Source organism: Oncorhynchus keta, chromosome 11, assembly GCF_023373465.1.
Source record: "Oncorhynchus keta strain PuntledgeMale-10-30-2019 chromosome 11, Oket_V2, whole genome shotgun sequence".
Classification (NCBI taxonomy): domain Eukaryota; kingdom Metazoa; phylum Chordata; class Actinopteri; order Salmoniformes; family Salmonidae; genus Oncorhynchus; species Oncorhynchus keta.
The window spans coordinates 50,321,106-50,340,072 of NC_068431.1; the positions used below are offsets into that span (position 1 = coordinate 50,321,106).

Below are 18,967 nucleotides of genomic sequence, written 5' to 3' on the forward strand. Positions count from 1 at the left end.
AGGCTGGCGGCAGGAGGCGAGATCAGGTGGGAACATTCTAGCAAATGAGAGGGCAGATACGTGTGCACAGCAGACAACTTTTTGTTGATGCCACGTGCGTCCACTTATATCAGTACATTCGTAACTACCGTAACATTACAGAACTATTTGATAAAATCAGATCCAACACTCTCTCATACAAAGAATCCTTAGTCGGTCTGCTTAACGCTGTATTCTCACATGGACAGATTCTGACAGGTGTGGAGCCTCTCACTTCGCATCTTGCTCTCTGCCCGTGCATATAATGCATGGCAGCAGGGGGCAGTAGAGAGCACCACCCGTAAATCACAGATCAATAAAATCTCCCATCCCAACTTTTCAGGCACATACTGGTATTTTTCATCTCACATAAAACTTTGAGACACAAATATTCATATTAAAAAAAGATTGCAGCCAATGTCATTTATTGTCCGTTTTGCACACATGCATACTAGTCTAATTTGTCACAGCTTCATTACAATAAATAGATCAGTGAAGATGGACAGGACATCATTCATATTATGTCCTAAATGTTGCTTTATCATACATGTGCATTCATGTCCCAGATTGAGTCAAAGCGAAAGCTGCCATGTTACACAGAACCAAGCCTTGTCTGATATTTCAGATTGCACAAGATACAATCTTTGATTCTCTATTCATTCATTTAGCACAAATTAAGGTGTTCCTCCTTGCCGTATTTCAAAGGTCTTAAGGAATGGGTAGCCGATGTCTTGGGTGAGATCCGTCTTGCCAAAAGGGCCCCTCACAGTGCCCCTCCTCTGGGAAAGAGGCACTCTTGTGAGGTAGAGGAGTGGAGTTGCGTTGGACAAGTGGTAGTGCCAAGTTATTCTCATACACAAGGTCTGCCGAAAACAACAAGCAGAAAATATATTTCTACACCATGCGCTCGAGCTCAAATCACTCATTATAACGTCATCACAGGAGTCATAGAATAATTCAAAATCAGAATAGTTCTTCCTTAAAAAAAAATGGGATCTCACTCAAGTTAGGTCTTCTGATGGAGACCTGTCGTTGACTGGAGTCGGAGGAGGCCGAGGTGCTTTCTGTGGCACTGGACTTGATGGACCTCACTGAGGGCATGCGCACCAGAGGGTTAGGTCTGGATTTGGCACCAACTATAAAAGTCTGGCTCCACTCTGAATAACAAGACAAATTACACATCCATAACTTTAGATTTTCAGGATCAACATAATCCATACAGTACCAATCCAAAGTTTGGACACACCTACTCATTTCAGGGTTTTTCTTTATTTTTAGTATTTTCTACATTGTAGAATAATAGTGAAGACATCAAAACTATGTAATAACACGTGCAATCATGTAGTAAACATATACATATTTTATATTTTAGATTCTTCAAAGTAGCCACCCTTAGCCTTGATGACAGTTTTGCACACAGCTTTGCATTATCTCAACCAGCTTCATGATGTAGTCACTTGGAATGCATTTCAATTAACAGGTGTGCCTTGTTAAAAGTTAACTTGTGGAATTTATTTCTTTCTTAATGCGTTTGAGCCAATCAGTTGTGTTGTGACAAGGTAGCGGGGGTATACAGAAGACTTGCTTGGGCCAAGAAACATTAGACCGGTGGAAATATGTCCTTTGGTCTGATGAATCCAAATTTGAGATTGTTGGTTGCAACCGCCGCGAGACGCAGAGTAGATGAACGGATGATCTCCGCATGTGTGGTTCCCACCATAAAGCATGGAGGAGGAGGTGTGATGGTGTGGGGATGCTTTGCTGGTGACAGTCTGGGATTTATTTAGAATTGAAGGGACACTTAACCAGCATGGCAACCACAGCATGTTTGCAGTGATACACCATCCCATCGGATTTGGGCTAAGTGGGACTATCATTTGTTTTTCAACAGGACAATGACCCAACACAACTCCAGGCTGTGTAAGGGCTATTTGACCAAGAAGGAGAGGGATGGAGTGCTGCATCAGATCACCTGGCCTCCATAATCACCCAACATCAACCCAATTGTGATGGTTTGGGATGAGTTGGACCACAGAGTGAAGGAAAAGCAACCAATAAGTGCTCAGCATATGTGGGAATCCTTCAAGACTGTTGGAAAAGCATTACAGGTGACGCTGGTTGAGAGCATGTCACGTTCTGACCTTAGTTCCTTTATTATGTCTTTGTGTTCGTTTGGTCAGGGAGTGAGTTGGGGTGGGTAGTCTATGTTCCTTTTTCTATGTTGTATTTCTGTGTTTGGCCTGGTATGGTTCTCAATCAGAGGCAGCTGTCGATTGTTGTCTCTGATTGAGAATCATACTTAGGTAGCCTGTTTTCCCCATTTTGGCTGTGGGTGATTATTTTCCGTGTCAGTGTTTGCACCATACGGGACTGTGTCGGTTTCCATTTATTCTCTTATTCTTTTGTTTTCTGTGTTCAGTTATATTTCATTAAAATGACATATGAACACTTACCACGCTGTGCATTGGTCCGATCCTTCCTACTCCTTAGAAGAGGAGGACGAAAACCGTTACAGAGCATGACAAGAGTGTGCAAAGCTGTCATCAAGGCAAAGGGTGGCTACTGTTAAGAATCTCAAAAATAAAATATGTTTTGATTTGTTTAACACTTTTTTTGGTTCTACATGATTCCATATGTGTTCTTTCATAGTGTTGAAGTCTTCACTATTATTCTACAGTTTAGAAAATAGTAAAAATGCAGAAAAACCCTTGAATGAGTAGGTTTGTCCTAACTTTGACTGGTACTGTATATATATACACTGCTCAAAAAAATAAAGGGAACACTAAAATAACACATCCTAGATCTGAATGAATGAAATATTCTTATTAAATACTTTTTTCTTTACCTAGTTGAATGTGCTGACAACAAAATCACACAAAAATTATCAATGGAAATCAAATGTGTCAACCCATGGAGGTCTGGATTTGGAGTCACACTCAAAATTAAAGTGGAAAACCACACTACAGGCTGATCCAACTTTGATGTAATGTCCTTAAAACAAGTCCAAATGTATGACCTCCCTACAACGCCTGGGCATGCTCCTGATGAGGTGGTGGATGGTCTCCTGAGGGATGACAACTCCATTGTGTCCTCCTCCCAGAGTGCTAAGAACCTTGGCGTGATCCTGGACAACACCCTGTCGTTCTCAACTAACATCAAGGCGGTGGCCCGTTCCTGTAGGTTCATGCTCTACAACATCCGCAGAGTACGACCCTGCCTCACACAGGAAGCGGCGCAGGTCCTAATCCAGGCACTTGTCATCTCCCGTCTGGATTACTGCAACTCGCTGTTGGCTGGGCTCCTGCATGTGCCATTAAACCCCTACAACTCATCCAGAACGCCGCAGCCCGTCTGGTGTTCAACCTTCCCAAGTTCTCTCACGTCACCCCGCTCCTCCGCTCTCTCCACTGGCTTCCAGTTGAAGCTCGCATCCGCTACAAGACCATGGTGCTTGCCTACGGAGCTGTGAGGGGAACGGCACCTCAGTACCTCCAGGCTCTGATCAGGCCCTACACCCAAACAAGGGCACTGCGTTCATCCACCTCTGGCCTGCTCGCCTCCCTACCACTGAGGAAGTACAGTTCCCGCTCAGCCCAGTCAAAACTGTTCGCTGCTCTGGCCCCCAATGGTGGAACAAACTCCCTCACGACGCCAGGACAGCGGAGTCAATCACCACCTTCCGGAGACACCTGAAACCCCACCTCTTTAAGGAATACCTAGGATAGGATAAAGTAATCCTTCTCACCCCCCTAAAAGATTTAGATGCACTATTGTAAAGTGGCTGTTCCACTGGATGTCATAAGGTGAATGCACCAATTTGTAAGTCGCTCTGGATAAGAGCGACTGCTAAATGACTTAAATGTAATGTAAATGGATCTTCTCCCAGACCTGGACTAAAGTATCTGCCAACTCCTGGACAGTCTGTGGTGCAACATGGCGTTGGTGGATGGAGCGAGACATGATGTCCCAGATGTGCTCAGTTGGATTCAGGTCTGGGGAACGGGCGGGCCAGTCCATAGCATCAATGCCTTCCTCTTGCAGGAACTGCTGACACACTCCAGCCACATGAGGTTTGGCATTGTCTTGCATTAGGAGGAACCCAGGGCCAACCGCACCAGCATATGGTCTCACAAGAGGTCTGAGGATCTCATCTCGGTACATAATGGCGTCAGGCTACCTCTGGCGAGCACATGGAGGGCTGTGCGGCCCCCCAAAGAAATGCCACCCCACACCATGACTGACCCACCGTCAATCAGGTCATGCTGGAGGATGTTGCAGGCAGCAGAACGTTCTCTACGGCGTCTCCAGACTCTGTCACGTCTGTCACATGTGGTCAGTGTGAACCTGCTTTCATCTGTGAAGAGCACAGGGCGCCAGTGGCGAATTTGCCAATCTTGGTGTTCTCTGGCAAATGCCAAACGTCCTGCACGGTGTTGGGCTGTAAGCACAACCCCCACCTGTGGAGGTCGGGCCCTCATACCACCCTCATGGAGTCTGCTTCTGACCGTTTGAGCAGACACATGCACATTTGTGGCCTGCTGGAGGTAATTTTGCAGGGCTCTGGCAGTGCTCCTCCTGCTCGCATTGATGTGCCATCCTGGATGAGCTGCACTACCTGAGCCACTTGTGTGGGTTGTAGACTCAGTCTCATGCTACCACTAGAGTGAAAGCACCGCCAGCATTCAAAACGGACCAAAACATCAGCCAGGAAGCATATGAACTGAGAAGTGGTCCGTGGTCACCACCTGCAGAACCACTCCTTTATTGGTGGTGTCTTGCTAATTGCCTATAATTTCCACCTGTTGTTTATTTTATTTGCATAACAGCATGTGAAATTTATTGTCAATCCGTGTTGCTTCCTAAGTGGACAGTTTGATTTCACAGAAGTGTGATTGACTTGGAGTTACATTGTGTTGTTTAAGTGTTCCCTTTATTTTTTTGAGCAGTGTATATATAAAAAAATAAACATTTGTTTTATTCTGATCACGTTCAAACATTAATTGAATTTCTGATTTGGGTGGTTATATTACAGTATATTGATATGTGGTTGCATTACCAGAGTAGTCTTGGAGTCTGAAGCGGCCAAAGCACAAATGGATTCTCCATTGTTTTCTCACATTCTCCTTCATCAGACAATGGAACAGAAATATAAAGAACCCTAAAACACACCAGTGACACTGGCATCAGGTTTACACCCTCTATACATTACACCCTATGATAGGATAGTGCGACATCTTGGCAATTCCATTTGGTTCTACTTTCCCAGAGTCAGATTAACTCATGGATACCAGTTTCACGTCTCTGCGTGCAGTTTGAATGAAGTTTAAGGTCGTTTCTGGAGCCATTGCTAACTAGCGTTAGCGCCATGACTGGAAGTCCACAGGAACAGCTAGCATGCTTTAAACAAATAAACGCCTGGCAGCAGTCACTCACCTTGCAGACTGTTGAGGACACAGAAGAGGTAGAGGAAGGGAACCTTGGCTGGCCCCCAGGCGAAGAAAGCCACAGTCCAGGTGAGACCCAGCAGGAAGGTGAGACTGGAAACCCCCTTCAGGTCCTGCAGAAGGAGGCCGCTGTGGATGCCAGCCGGCTGATTGACCCGCATGTGGCGGATCTGGACCAGGACCACCACGAAGATAGCCATGTTGCACAGCATCACTAGCAGAATGTAGCCCACCACAGACACATAGAAAGCCACTTCATCCTGGATCCAGCAGCTGATAATAGGATAGAGGGACTTTATCTACACATCTGAATAACAACCTCAGTCCAGAATCCAGGGGTGTAACTTTCACTGGGAACTGGGGGGACATGCCCCCCCCCCCCCCCCCCCCCCCCACATTCTGAAATTGCATTTTTGTCCCCCCCAGCTTTATCATAGGAAGGTGATACAAAACGAGGCGCGGTGTATTTTAGGGCCAGGTGGACGCCTCTGAGCTGTTTGGAGTGTTTATCTGACTGGAAGAAAAAAATATATATACATGTCCCCCCCACTTCTAAAACCAAAGTTGCCCCCCTGCCAGAATCTACAATACCCAGACTCTAGTACCACACAATGATCATTCATGATCTACACGTAGCCCAACGTAACTGTCGAATGTTTTGAATTGACATTGAGTGTCAGATACATGTCATTCAGGGTCAGAAAAGGGTGCTGTTCATCTAATGATAGTGACATGGAACAATAAAAGTACAACAGGATGAATCTAATACTTACAACGCCTCGGAGTTATCTAGTGGTTCCATGGACTCACTGCCGAGGGAGCTGCCGTAGGACTCTCTCTTCACAACCAGAACTACGCAGCATATAGCCAGAGGGATTCCTGCGAGAGGGGAGGAAGTTGGAGAAGTAGAACACGTGATATGGTTCAACTGATAAGACTAAGGGGAAATACGGATAACTGTAGTTTTAAAAAAAAGGTAGCATTTCGCTATTGTTCTATTTGAACGAAGTTGATCTCACCCCATCCTAGGGAGCAGAACTTGAGGATGTATGAGGGCACATAAACATTGAAGACTTTGACCAAGGCAAAGTACATGTGCACAGCCTCCAGGCCCATCCAGGTGAAAGAGGCCAGTAGGAAATAGTGCAGTGCGGAAGCCACCGCCACACAAAGCCCATAGCTGCCAAAGGAGGAGAGCCAGGAGTTGACCAGGAAAACCATGTTGAGTCCCAGCAGCGCCAGAGACAAGTTAATGAGGATCTTGGATGGGTAGTCTCTGCGGAGCTTCCTGTGAGGGAAAATGGGGGTATGTGAGATTGAGAGACAGCTGAGAAGGTAAAATTTGAGCAGATGGTTTAAAGTACATGAAAAAAAAGGAGGCTGTGGAAAGAACACTGTAAGCCACTTTACAAAACGCACAAAGACGATACAGTGTGAAAACAGGAAGACGGTGCCACTCCAAAAACTGAAGGTGCAGAGTGTAGATGTAGCCGAATTGAGTCTTACTCAAATGCTGTGTATGTCAACACAGTGATTCCCAGGAAGACGGAGGACACACCGCAGCCCAGATGAGTGATGATGGTCAGAATTTCCTCATTTGGTATGTCGATTTGAGTCCTGGATACATCCTACAGTACGAAGGAGGATCGTGGCGTAGAGGAGAACATCGTGGTGAGAACAAAGCTTTGTGTACCGTTTTTTTGCAAGGTAACCACCCTTGGTGCATTTCAAAGAGGCTCATTACCAGAAGTACTCCAAAATGAGTGAGGTGGTCACACAGGCATGTGGTATAGTCAGCACTGGTGTTGTGCTTCCTGCATCCATGCTGTTCCCATCCTCCCCTTCCTTCTGTAGTAAAATACAATATTTATCTACCCCATGCCTCCTCTGTACCCCACACACACACACTACACAGATCAACTCGGAGTACACACTTTCCAAAATATTAGGATTTCATCTGCGGTTTATAATAGGACCTACCATTTTGATTGAAGTCCCAGTAGACACACTGCACCTCCTTGCCAAGCTTCAAGAGAAAATCCAATTAGATCAGGCAGCAAAACTATGGGTTTGATTGATCATTTTACAAGTGATTGTTCAGTTGATTTCTTGTTAGGAAGTGTTCCACATACTGGATTGGACGCCAAGTGATGTAGTGTCACCTCTACATCCTCCTCCAGGTCCTCGATGGGGCCACTGGCATTGGTGACACTGGCTGAGACCACGTAAGTGTTCAGGATCTTCCCATCCGGGTTGTTCTGAAATGTTAAAGTACACAAGACCGGCGATTTACTTCTATCCAATAATGCAGTGCCGTTCTGACATAATAAAGGCAGCCCTGCAGTGGTACAACTCGGTTACCATGAAGAGAGTTGGGACTCCATAAAACTGAAACTGAACCCGCGGCTGGGCTCCACTGTGTTGAGGAAATCTGTACTTCAAGGCCGAGGGTAGGGAGATGAATGCAACAGTCCCTTTGAACGGATCCTTGTTGATATAAATCTACAACACCAAGATTAAGGCCAGGATCAGAACAATGCCATCTTAATATCAATAAGTGTACAGATGGGTAACATGGAGGGGTTATATCACCTTGGTGTTTAGAAGTATAACTCTAGGGGACCATTTTAATGTTTGGCAATGAATTAGCACTAACCTCGGGGCTTAGGCCCTCTGCAGCAGACGAGACGCCAAAAGTGAGGACCTGAAACTGGCCCAGGTCTACGTCCACCACGGAGATTGCCATCGCAGAAGCAACCAAAGTGTAATTTGTCTGGTCAAAACAAGACATCTTGTCGCCAACCATCTCTGTAATGTCCAGTATTCTGCAGAGCAAAGAGCAGGGGGCAAAGTTGAGGACACAGTAAATATTGATAGCAGAACGTACAGGAAAATGAGAGAGAACACGTTATCCATTTGTACAGCTTCAATAGTCCAGGGCTACATTCTAATATCCATACTAACATTAGCCCAAACATGAATTCATTCTAATTGGTAGGCTAGTATGGATCCTGGATCGGATCCCAGGCGTATCTCGTACGACCGTGTGGTTTTGAGGAAGCCTCCTCCTGATCACCCCTCCATTTCTTTAACCACCTGATCTGTGTGGGTGGGATGAGTGGAACAGAGAGAAAACACCCACTGGTTGGTGACATGCTGCAGGTAGCTCTTAGACTCCAAGATGTCTGAGATGATGTTGATGATAGCTTCGCCCAGAGGTGGGGTCATACAGCTGATGAAAACAATGTTTTTGAGTTTCTTCAGAATGGTGCTCAGTTCAGTGCAATTGAGGTCTGGATGGTCTTTCAGCAGGCCCTCTATCATCTCCACCACATCCATAGCATTCTCTGAAAACATAAAAAGTACAATGCATTGGTTATTATGGTCATAGACAGTGTGCGTCCCCCCAAAGGGACGCAGTAGAACTACCCAGGTGAAGTCAACTCACCAGGAGTGACATCAATGTTGTCTAAGTCTGGAATGGTCTCAACCACAAACGGGCACTGGTGCAGATCTGGGATGCCCCAATGGATTGGAAAACCCAACAGACTGTCAGCAGGACAGACGTGTCAGGCGTCATCCACCCATGGTCAAACAGATGACAGACAAAAATATATAAGTCAATGAGTATAATATACACTGAACAAAAATCTAAACACAACATGTAAAGGGTTGGTCCCATGTTTCATGAGCAGAAACAAAAAAATCCCAGACATTTTTCATTTTTCATATACACAAAAAGCTTATTTCTCTCTCAAATGTGCACAAATTTGTTATATCCCTGTTAGTGAGAATTTCTCCTTTGCCAAGATAATCCACCCACCTGACAGGTGTGGCATATTAAGAAGCTGATTAAACAGCATGATCATTTCACAGGTGCACCTTGGGCTGGGGACCATAAAAGGCCACTTTAAAATGTGCAGTTTTGTCGCACAATACAATGCCATAGATGTATCAAGTTGAGGGAGCGTGCAATTGGCATGATGACTGGAGGAGTTTCCACCAGAGCTGTTGCCATAGAACTGAATGTTAATTTCTCTACCATAAGCTGCCTCCAACGGCATTTTAGAGAATTTGGCTTCACGACCAGAGTGTAACGTTCGTCGTCTTCCTCTGATGAGGAGTAAGAGAGGTCGGACCAATTTGCAGCATGGTAAGTGTCCATTTTAATAAGACAAACTGAACACTACAAACATACAAAATAACAAAGTGACACAAACGAAACAGTCCCGTGTGGTAACAAACACTAACGTGGAAAATAATCACCCACAACTCAAAAGTGAAACCAGGCTACCTCAATATGGTTCTCAATCAGGGACAACGATAAACAGCTGCCTCTGATTGAGAACCATACCAGGCCAAACACAGAAATCCCAAAACATAGAAAAAGGAACATAGACATCCCACCCAACTCACGCCCTGACCAACTTAAACAAAGACATAATAAAATAACTAAGGTCAGAACGTGACACGTGTTGTGAAGCCAATACTCCTTGGGGGTGCTGAGGAGTAAATATATATATTTGTTCGTTTCGTCGCAGGAGTAAAATAATCCTGCGGCAGGAGGATTTGATTATTCTCAAAAAAGTGCTATTTGTAACGGGAAATTCGTTTGATAGCCTATGGTAGGCTATAGTTTAGGTGTAGCGTACGGCTGCATTTCAGGTATGTCGTAGTGGAGACCAATATATATTTTGTGTTATTAAGCTACAGTATATAAAACAACGTTGTTGATGTGTTTGGATCAATTTCAGATACTTTTTTGTTCATTTGACTTTTGCAGTGGTAGGATTTACACTAGTAGGACATGTATTCTGCCTGGTGCTTTAACGTTTCAGCGAGTGAAAGAGAAAGAGAACTGCAGGCTTTCATAAAAATGTATCTACATCACAATTTGAGTTCCCTCTAGCGCAGGAAAATTCTCAGTGACAACGAAGGGATCAAATTAGGATACCAAATATGTCATTTGCAGTGTTTCATCCCTACACATAGTTATTGTTATGGAGGCAAACAGGTCTCTCAGAGACAAACACTATCACGTCCCTCGCAAACAGTATTTAACACCCATAATAAAATTGATCATGGTTATAATTTAAATATTAACTCTGCTTATTATCTATAACAGATTCATGCTTTTATTGCAGGACATATTCCAGATGTACAGTCATCAATTGATTTAGTCACAATTGTTCAATGCAAATAGCCCTATTCTAATGTTAAAGAGAGACAGCTTGGTCATTATGTTGCAGGCAGCACATTGTCTCTGACAACAAGATGAAATTGGCTATAAAATCAATGAGCCAGAAACGATAAACCTCTACAACTCAAGTTGTTCACTGAGAGACACCATTTGAGACCACAAGAGCCCTCTATACGTTGGTCATTTTCATGACCTTGCATAACATACTAACTACATTATGCACTACAATATTCTAGCTTGACAGCCTGACTCACCAGACCCTGCTAGCTGTCTTGCTGGTGTCTCCCTGACATGGCAGCGTGGCAGTCCGGGGGGCCCAGGTGCCTGGCCACACAAACAGGCCCTGTCTGGTCTGGTGTCGGTGCTCAGGACAACTCCCTGGCGCTTGGGGGAACAAGGAAGACAAGGCATCAACTCCTGCGCAATTCACAGGGACAAAGGATGTATTTTGAAATCATTCACATCAAAGGGGATGCAATTTTTGTCCTGGTTCTTAGACCCCTAAACCTATTTTGCTCTTGTCTAGACAGTACCAGAGTCCATTCAATTTCCGTTTTTTATGGCTCTTGTTTCATATCAACAAAGTGAAACTGACGTATATGTCGGATGTGAATGTCGTTGGACTTGTTTTCCATGGTTATAGTGCCATTGGTGTATGTCCTCTCCAGGAGGGTACGGATCCGTGTCCTTGTCTCCTCTTGACTTGATGACGTTGTCACCCGCATCTGGAATCGACAGGCGTGTCTGTGGATGGATGGGGAAACATTACATACATCTGGAATCGACAGCCGTGTCTGTGGATGGATGGGGAAACATGACATACATCTGGAATCGACAGCCGTGTCTGTGGATGGATGGGGAAACATTACATACATCTGGAATCGACAGCCGTGTCTGTGGATGGATGGGGAAACATGACATACATCTGGAATCGACAGCCGTGTCTGTGGATGGATGAGGAAACATGACATACATCTGGAATCGACAGCCGTGTCTGTGGATGGATGAGGAAACATGACATACATCTGGAATCGACAGCCGTGTCTGTGGATGGATGGGGAAACATTACATACATCTGGAATTGACAGCCGTGTCTGTGGATGGATGAGGAAACATGACATACATCTGGAATCGACAGCCGTGTCTGTGGATGGATGGGGAAACATGACATACATCTGGAATCGACAGCCGTGTCTGTGGATGGATGGGGAAACATTACATACATCTGGAATCGACAGCCGTGTCTGTGGATGGATGGGGAAACATGACATACATCTGGAATCGACAGCCGTGTCTGTGGATGGATGAGGAAACATGACATACATCTGGAATCGACAGCCGTGTCTGTGGATGGATGGGGAAACATTACATACATCTGTGCGCCAAACTACTTGCTCCTTAAGTTAAATCAAACATATGGCTCACTCCCATTTCATCATAAATGACATGCGGTGTCTTGTTGTCTTCAGTGTATGTCTGACTTTTGGGCTATTCTTTTGTATGATCATACCTTGACGTTTTGAGCAAGGAAGGCTGTAAGAAAGAATTACACTGTTTAGTGGTTACAGACCTTGAATATTTGAGCAGAAACAGTAGCGGAAGGTCAAAGCAGTTTTTATTTTCAAAGGGAATATGTTAACCTCTCGCAATTACATGTATTGCTGCCTCAACTAATAATTTGAATGTCCTGCCGATATCTAACCCATCAGACTCAACCGTGTTTGATCGTGGAGATGGATGCTGCACACTGAAAGATAGAACACCTACTGATTAAATTGATACTCTCTGCGTATCAGTTTTTTCTTAAAAGGCCCAATTCAGCCATTTTTATCTCAGTATCGGATCATTTCTGAGTAACAATTACCTACCATTCTGTAATAGGTTCCCATTAAAATTGTCAAAGGAAAAAATAACTTTTACAGTGTTAGTTTCATCAGCTCTTTTAGAATATGATACAAAACACAGGACATTTGATATGTTTTACGGCACTGGGCCTTTAAGAGGTTCATATTAAGAGCTCACTAAATCCCACAAATGGAATTATGGGAGATTTTATCTTGCTCTTAATTCGAACCTCATAGGCCCAGTGCATTCAAAATGCTGTTTTTCCTGTATTAGTGAGTGTTTTTCTGATACATACCTGTATGCCTTTCCCAAAAGCTGGAAGGTCAGAACAGACATCTCATCAGGTAGAGTGACATGCAGCTGAAATTGTCAGAGAACAGGCAGTGTGAGATGAAACCTGGGTTCATCAGGAAATCAAGGATTTGAATGAAGAAAAGCTGTCCTTTCAGGCTACATACCCAGGTAATGATTGTCAGTTCCGGATGGATACAGATCCCAGTAAGGGTCACGTTCACATCAACTTCAAAATATATGTCTGTGATGAAAGACAACATTAAGTAGTTTAACACTGAGAGTGTGAGATATTTGAAACCAATATACATATTTCAGGCCAGATATGATATCACATGCTGTAATTAGTTTGGTTGTGTCACACCCTGACCATACAGAGCCCTCGGGGTGTTTTTTGTCAGGGTGTGGCTCGGTTTTTTTTCTAGTATTGTTATTTCTACGTCGGTGTATCTGTATGGTTCCCAATTAGAGGCAGCTGATTATCGTTGTCTCTAATTGGGGATCAGGTTGTCCCCTTTGTAATAAAGTATGTGGAACTCTACGCACGCTGCGCCTTGGTCCGCTCATTATGTATACGACGAACGTGACAGGTTGTGGTTGGATCATTTCCTGAAACAGAAGAAGACACAAAGAAGAAGAAGACACAAACCTGAGAGTTCGCCACCAGTCGTGACAATAAGGTCTGTGGTTGTGTCAGAAGAGGTTCCAGTGGCAATGACAATGGGAGGATTGACTGTGGCAGGGGGGAAGTCCTCTGGGGAAAGAAACAATCACTATCATCATCACAGTGGAACCATGGACCTGCATTGGCATCACTCTTCTATATCATATATAGGGCCAGGAATCTGTCCTCCTGGCCATGTGACCAGGAAAAACTCTGTGCCTAATCATTCAGTAACCGTTCTTCCCCAGTTGGCTACTCTTTAGTTATGACTTTCTCTCCAGAGGTGGGATTCCTTTTGGAATGGTTTGTGACTTTACCTACAGGGTTCACTTGGATGCTCTTGGGGTTAGCCATTAGCGTGAGATATCCGACGTTGTGAGGTGTGTTCAGCAACTGAGAGACCTGTTTCTGCACTGTACTGACATCAGAGCTGGGGATCACGTTGAGGTGGACCAGGCAGTCAAAGCTGTGTGGGGAATACAGCAATTATCAAACCACAACAAGGGCAAGTTCTTTTAGTCCCAAACCTATACCTTCAATCAGCTCCTGGACATGTTAAACAGTGTGTATATTTTTGTGTTCATTTCTGCCAATTGTAGTGTCACAGAGACCATTTAAAAAAAAAGGGAAACTCAAAACTTATGAACGCCCCCAGAATAATGTCTTTCTTACCGGTTTGCATCAAATTCAGCCCGCAATATTGGTGTGTCCTGGGGAATTGAAATTGTAGCACATGCTATCATCTGTGCGCCGTTGCACGGATTATCAGAGTAAATGTATATGTAACTATCACATTATTGTTGTTACTGTGTAGTATCGTCATTCCGTCAAGTTCAACACTTACATGGGCCCCGTCCTCATATGTCTCACCGACACTGTCAAAAGTGTGAAATAGCTTGTGTTGGTGATTGCAATTGAGATGAAAAGAGTATTGATTAGAATATTAAATGCATAAATCCACGATACACCTGTACTAATTTTGTATTTTGGACTTTCCTTACCTGGTTGACACAGAGACTCTGTACAAATGATATTTGTTGGATGGTAATATGTGTCTGAGCTGGAAGGACATAAAGGTAATGTAAAGACATTCAAATTGAGAACACTGCATGTGCTGAGTCATCTCGGAACCATTTAAAACACTGTGCAACAAACAGTAAGTGAAATGTGACCCCATTAGCTTACCCATTTCTGTGCAAGGTCTCTGGCTTTGTATACGTCTGTACTGTTTCCATCATAGCAGATGATGGCGATCTTGACTTTAAGTTCGTACAAAGACCAGGCTGACACAAATGAGGAAAATGATGGCATTGATCAGTAGCAATGTATAACAGACAAAGCATTACCTTGGTGTTTAGCCCATGTACCTTCTGAATTGTAGCTAACGCTACTTAACTTACCTATATATCTACACTGAACAAAAATATAAACGCAACATGCAACCATTTCTTCGATTTTACTGAGTCACAGTTCATATAAAGAAATCAGTCAATTGAAATTGAAATTGATTAGGTCCTAATCTATGAATTTCACATGACTGAGAATACAGATATGCATCTGTTAGTCACAGATATTTTAAGAAAAATGTAGGATCAGAAAACCTGTCAGTATCTGGTGTGACCACCATTTGCCTCATGCAGCGCAGCACATCTCCTTCGCATGTTGATCAGGCTGTTGACTGTGGCCTGTGGAATGTTGTCCCACTCGTGTTCGTACACGTCGATCCAGAGCATCCCACACATGCTCATTGGGTGACACATCTGGTGAGTATGCAGGCCATGGAAGAACTAGGACATTCAGCTTCCAGGAATCGTGTACAGATCCTTGTGACATGGGGCCGTGCATGTCATGCTGAAACATGAGGCGATGGCGGCGGATGAATGGCACGACGATGGGCCTCGGGATCTCGTCAGGGTAACTCTGTGCATTCAAATTGCCATCGATAAAATGGAATTGTGTTCGTTGTCCGTAGCTTATGCCTACCCATACCATAACCCCACTGCCACCATAGGGCACTCTGTTCACAACGTTGACATCAGCAAACCGCATCGCCCACATGGCGCCATACACGCTGTCTGCCATCTGCCCGGTACAGTTGAAACCAGGATTCATCTGTGAAGAGCGCACTACTCCAGTGTGCCAGTGGCCATCGAAGGTGAGCATTTGCCCACTAAAGTTGGTTACGACGGCAAACTACAGTCAGGTCAAGACCCTGGTGAAGACGACGAGCACGCAGATGAGCATCACTGAGATGGTTTCTGACAGTTTTGCGCCGCAATTCTTTGGTTGTGCGAACCTACAATTTCATCAGGCCGTGTTGGACATACTGCCAAATTCTCTGAAACGACGTTGGAGGCGTCATTATGGAACAGAAATTAACATTAAATTATCTGGCAACAACTCTGGTGGGCTTTCAGGCTGTCAGCATGCCAATTGCACGCTCCCTTAAAATTTGAGACATCTATGGCATTGTGTTGTATTACAAAATTGCACATTTTAGAGTGGGGTTTTATTGTCCCCAGCACAAGGTGCATCTGTGTAATGATCATGCTATTAAATCAGCTTCTTGATATGCCACACTTGACGGGTGGATGGATTATCTAGGAAAAGGATAAATGCACATTAACAGGGATGTAAACAAATGTGTGCACAACATTTGAGAGAAATAAGCTTTTTGTGTGTATGGAACATTTCTGGGATCTTCTATTTCTACACATGAAACATTGGGAATAACACTTTACATGTTGCCTTTATATATTTTTGTTCAGTGTACTTAATACAATGTTAAAGGACCATCTCTAACGACATGAAAACATCTGCAGTAAGCTTTGATGTTGAACAAGTTTAATCATGCACCCTGTGTGTGCGCCATTAAAATGGGTTCACAAGATCAATATTTTCCAGTCACGTAACAGGAACAGGAGATGAGGCCACCAGAGACGTGGAAACATGACAAAAAAGGCTGCTCATTAAAGCGAACACCAATCAGTTTTTCCATAGAGAATGACATTCAATATACATTTATAGACCATCAAAATGGATATAAAATGTTAATGGTTTCCTGCCTCACCACACTGTAGATGGGAGTCTGGGACTGGAGGGCAGCTCTGGGTAAGCCAGTCAACAGCATCCCAGCGCACCTCATCCCCCTCTGTGCAGCTCAGGTCCGACACCTGTTCAGGGGTGCGTGCCTGCCCCCACACGCGGAACAGAGAAACACTCCCATTGAGGTTGGTACCGTTTTCCACATGCATCTCCCCTTGGATGAAGTAGTGGGAGACACCCAGGGTGAGCGTGCCGTGCGGGGCCAGCCTGCAGCAGGACGGGGACAGGGGGGATTCGTTAGCATGGGCTGTAACATCCACACTGGTCCCATTGACGTAGAGGGCTGGCTGGTGAGAAGCCCCAGACCAGGTTATACAGACGTAGTGCCAGTGGCCCAGGGGGAGGTGGAGGGGGGCTGACCACCTCATCCCAAACAGCCAGGTGTGGACCAGGCCCTCCTGACCCGCCAGGCCCAGCTCAGCCTGTAGCCCGTCAGGGTGGCGGTACATGAAGGCTGTCCAGGCCGGTGTGCTGATGTGCCGTTGGAGGTGGACACACACGCTGAGCTCCTCCAGGGCAGGGATGGAGAGGTCCGGACTCAGCTGCCAGTAACTGCACTCCCCTGTGAAGTCAGCCATCTTCCCCCACAAGCTCACGCTAGAACATTCTGGTGTACACAGGGCAAATGGGCCACTGTCAACAGGCACATTTGGATTTTGTTATCTTCTACACTGAGTGTACAAAACATTAGGAACACCTTCCTAATATTGAGTTGCACCCCCCTTTTCCCCTCAGAATAGTCTCAATTCGTCGGGGCATGGATTCTACAAGGTGTCGGAAGCATTCCTACAGGGATGCTGGCCCATGTTGACTCCAATGCTTCCTGCAGTTGTGTCAAGTTGTCTGGATGTCCTTCGGGTGGTGGACCATTCTTGATATACACGGGAAACTGTTGAACGTGAAAAACCCAGCAGAGTTGCATTTCTTGACACACTCAAACCGTTGTGCCTGGCACCTACTACCATACCCCGTTCAAAGGCACTTAAATCTTTTGTCTTGCCCATTCACCCTCTGAATGGCACACACACACATTCCATGTCATAATTGTCTCCAGGCTTAAAAATCCTTCTTTAACCTGTCTGCTCCCCCTCATCTACACTGACTGAAGTGGATTTAACAAGTGACATCAATAAGGGATCATACCGTAGCGTTCACCTGGATTCACCTGGTCAGTTTATGTCATGGAAAGAGCAGGTGTTCCTAATATTTTGTCCACTCCGTGTACATCTCCATTATTAACTTACACATCTTACAGATACAGTGTCTCTCAGAGGATCGGCTACGTGTGGCGTGTTATTGATCAGTTGTGTGTGTTATTGAGTGTGAGTAAAGAGTGCTGAGTGCTGTGCAGTGCTGTGGCCAGCTGCTAACCTGGATCCCTGCGAGAGCCACAGCTTAGTAGAGACAGGCTGAGAAGGAGGAGTGTCTCACTGAACTTCATCACGGCTCTGAAATAAACACAAATAAGAATAAGACCCGCTCTCAAGCTTTTGCTCTGATGTTTTATCTATCGGTATAATGTCTTTTCTTTGAAGATCGTATTTTGTAGGACAAAATGTGGTTCTCTGTAGCATCAATCTATCAATCATTGTATAAGCTTTACATTTTGGGTGAACACTTTACAGGGCGGTTGTCAAGACTGCTATTATCCGACACGATACAATATCAAAGCAAATGTAGCTACCCAATTGCACTTTGTTCACGTGTTTGCATATTTTATTTCTATTATATCGCTTCCACTGCCAAAGCCTTTCTAGTCCGTCGAGGGACGGTTGAATTGAATTCCAAATGAGACAATATGACAATATTTACAGTAATGAACATTTATAATAATCCCAACAGAATTATGGACAATCATAAAAGATGACAATGTAGGACATGAACGGGAGATGCCATTAAGATTCAAATGGAAATTGAGTTGGAAATGGATTTTCTCAACCGAGAATAGAGTTTAAAACATCACTTTACACTTTACCGCTGTGTAAACCATCGTCTTAAAGTACATTTTAAAAGGTCAGTAATACAAAAGGTAAATTGACTTACCAAATCATGAGGAGGCATACAACTGACTGCAGAGGGTCCTGATATATAGTAGCCTATTGTATGGCGTTATTTAGCATCGTCACTATCCCTGACTGGATGGATGAGACCGATGGTGTTTTCTAGTGTCAGTGAGACCTGTAGGTGTACACACATGGAAAACACCGACCTGACTGTCGCTCCACCCCCCCCTCACCTATTCCTTCTTTGCTTTATATGCTGTGACAGTGAATCAGCCTTCAGGGTATGAGCTCTTCTCTTCCCTACTTTACTGCGCTCTCCTAACGCTTATAATCAATGGATGTTTGTTACATTTTCAATCTCTTGGTTTGGGTGGCACACAAACCGTACAGTAAAACG

General features: G+C 44.5%; 1 protein-coding gene across 1 annotated transcript; it reads right to left on the reverse strand.

The window, feature by feature from the left end:
* Positions 1 to 426: 426 nt before the first annotated feature.
* LOC118390519 (adhesion G-protein coupled receptor G4) lies at positions 427 to 18,703 on the reverse strand. Its single transcript, XM_035781168.1, has 27 exons — positions 18,611 to 18,703; positions 17,939 to 18,015; positions 16,533 to 17,174; positions 14,648 to 14,745; positions 14,464 to 14,522; positions 14,307 to 14,337; positions 14,135 to 14,172; positions 13,780 to 13,928; positions 13,448 to 13,552; positions 12,966 to 13,042; positions 12,803 to 12,867; positions 11,258 to 11,406; positions 10,917 to 11,046; positions 8,911 to 9,011; positions 8,605 to 8,809; positions 8,119 to 8,287; positions 7,824 to 7,964; positions 7,595 to 7,720; positions 7,443 to 7,488; positions 7,207 to 7,310; positions 6,969 to 7,090; positions 6,482 to 6,750; positions 6,236 to 6,341; positions 5,452 to 5,735; positions 5,075 to 5,176; positions 1,020 to 1,175; positions 427 to 881 (listed from the first exon to the last, which is right to left on the reverse strand). The coding sequence occupies exons 2-27, from the start codon at positions 18,006 to 18,008 to the stop codon at positions 727 to 729; spliced, it is 3,699 nt and encodes a 1,232-aa protein (XP_035637061.1). The 5' UTR covers positions 18,009 to 18,015; positions 18,611 to 18,703; the 3' UTR covers positions 427 to 726.
* Between the last annotated feature and the right edge of the window lie 264 nt (positions 18,704 to 18,967).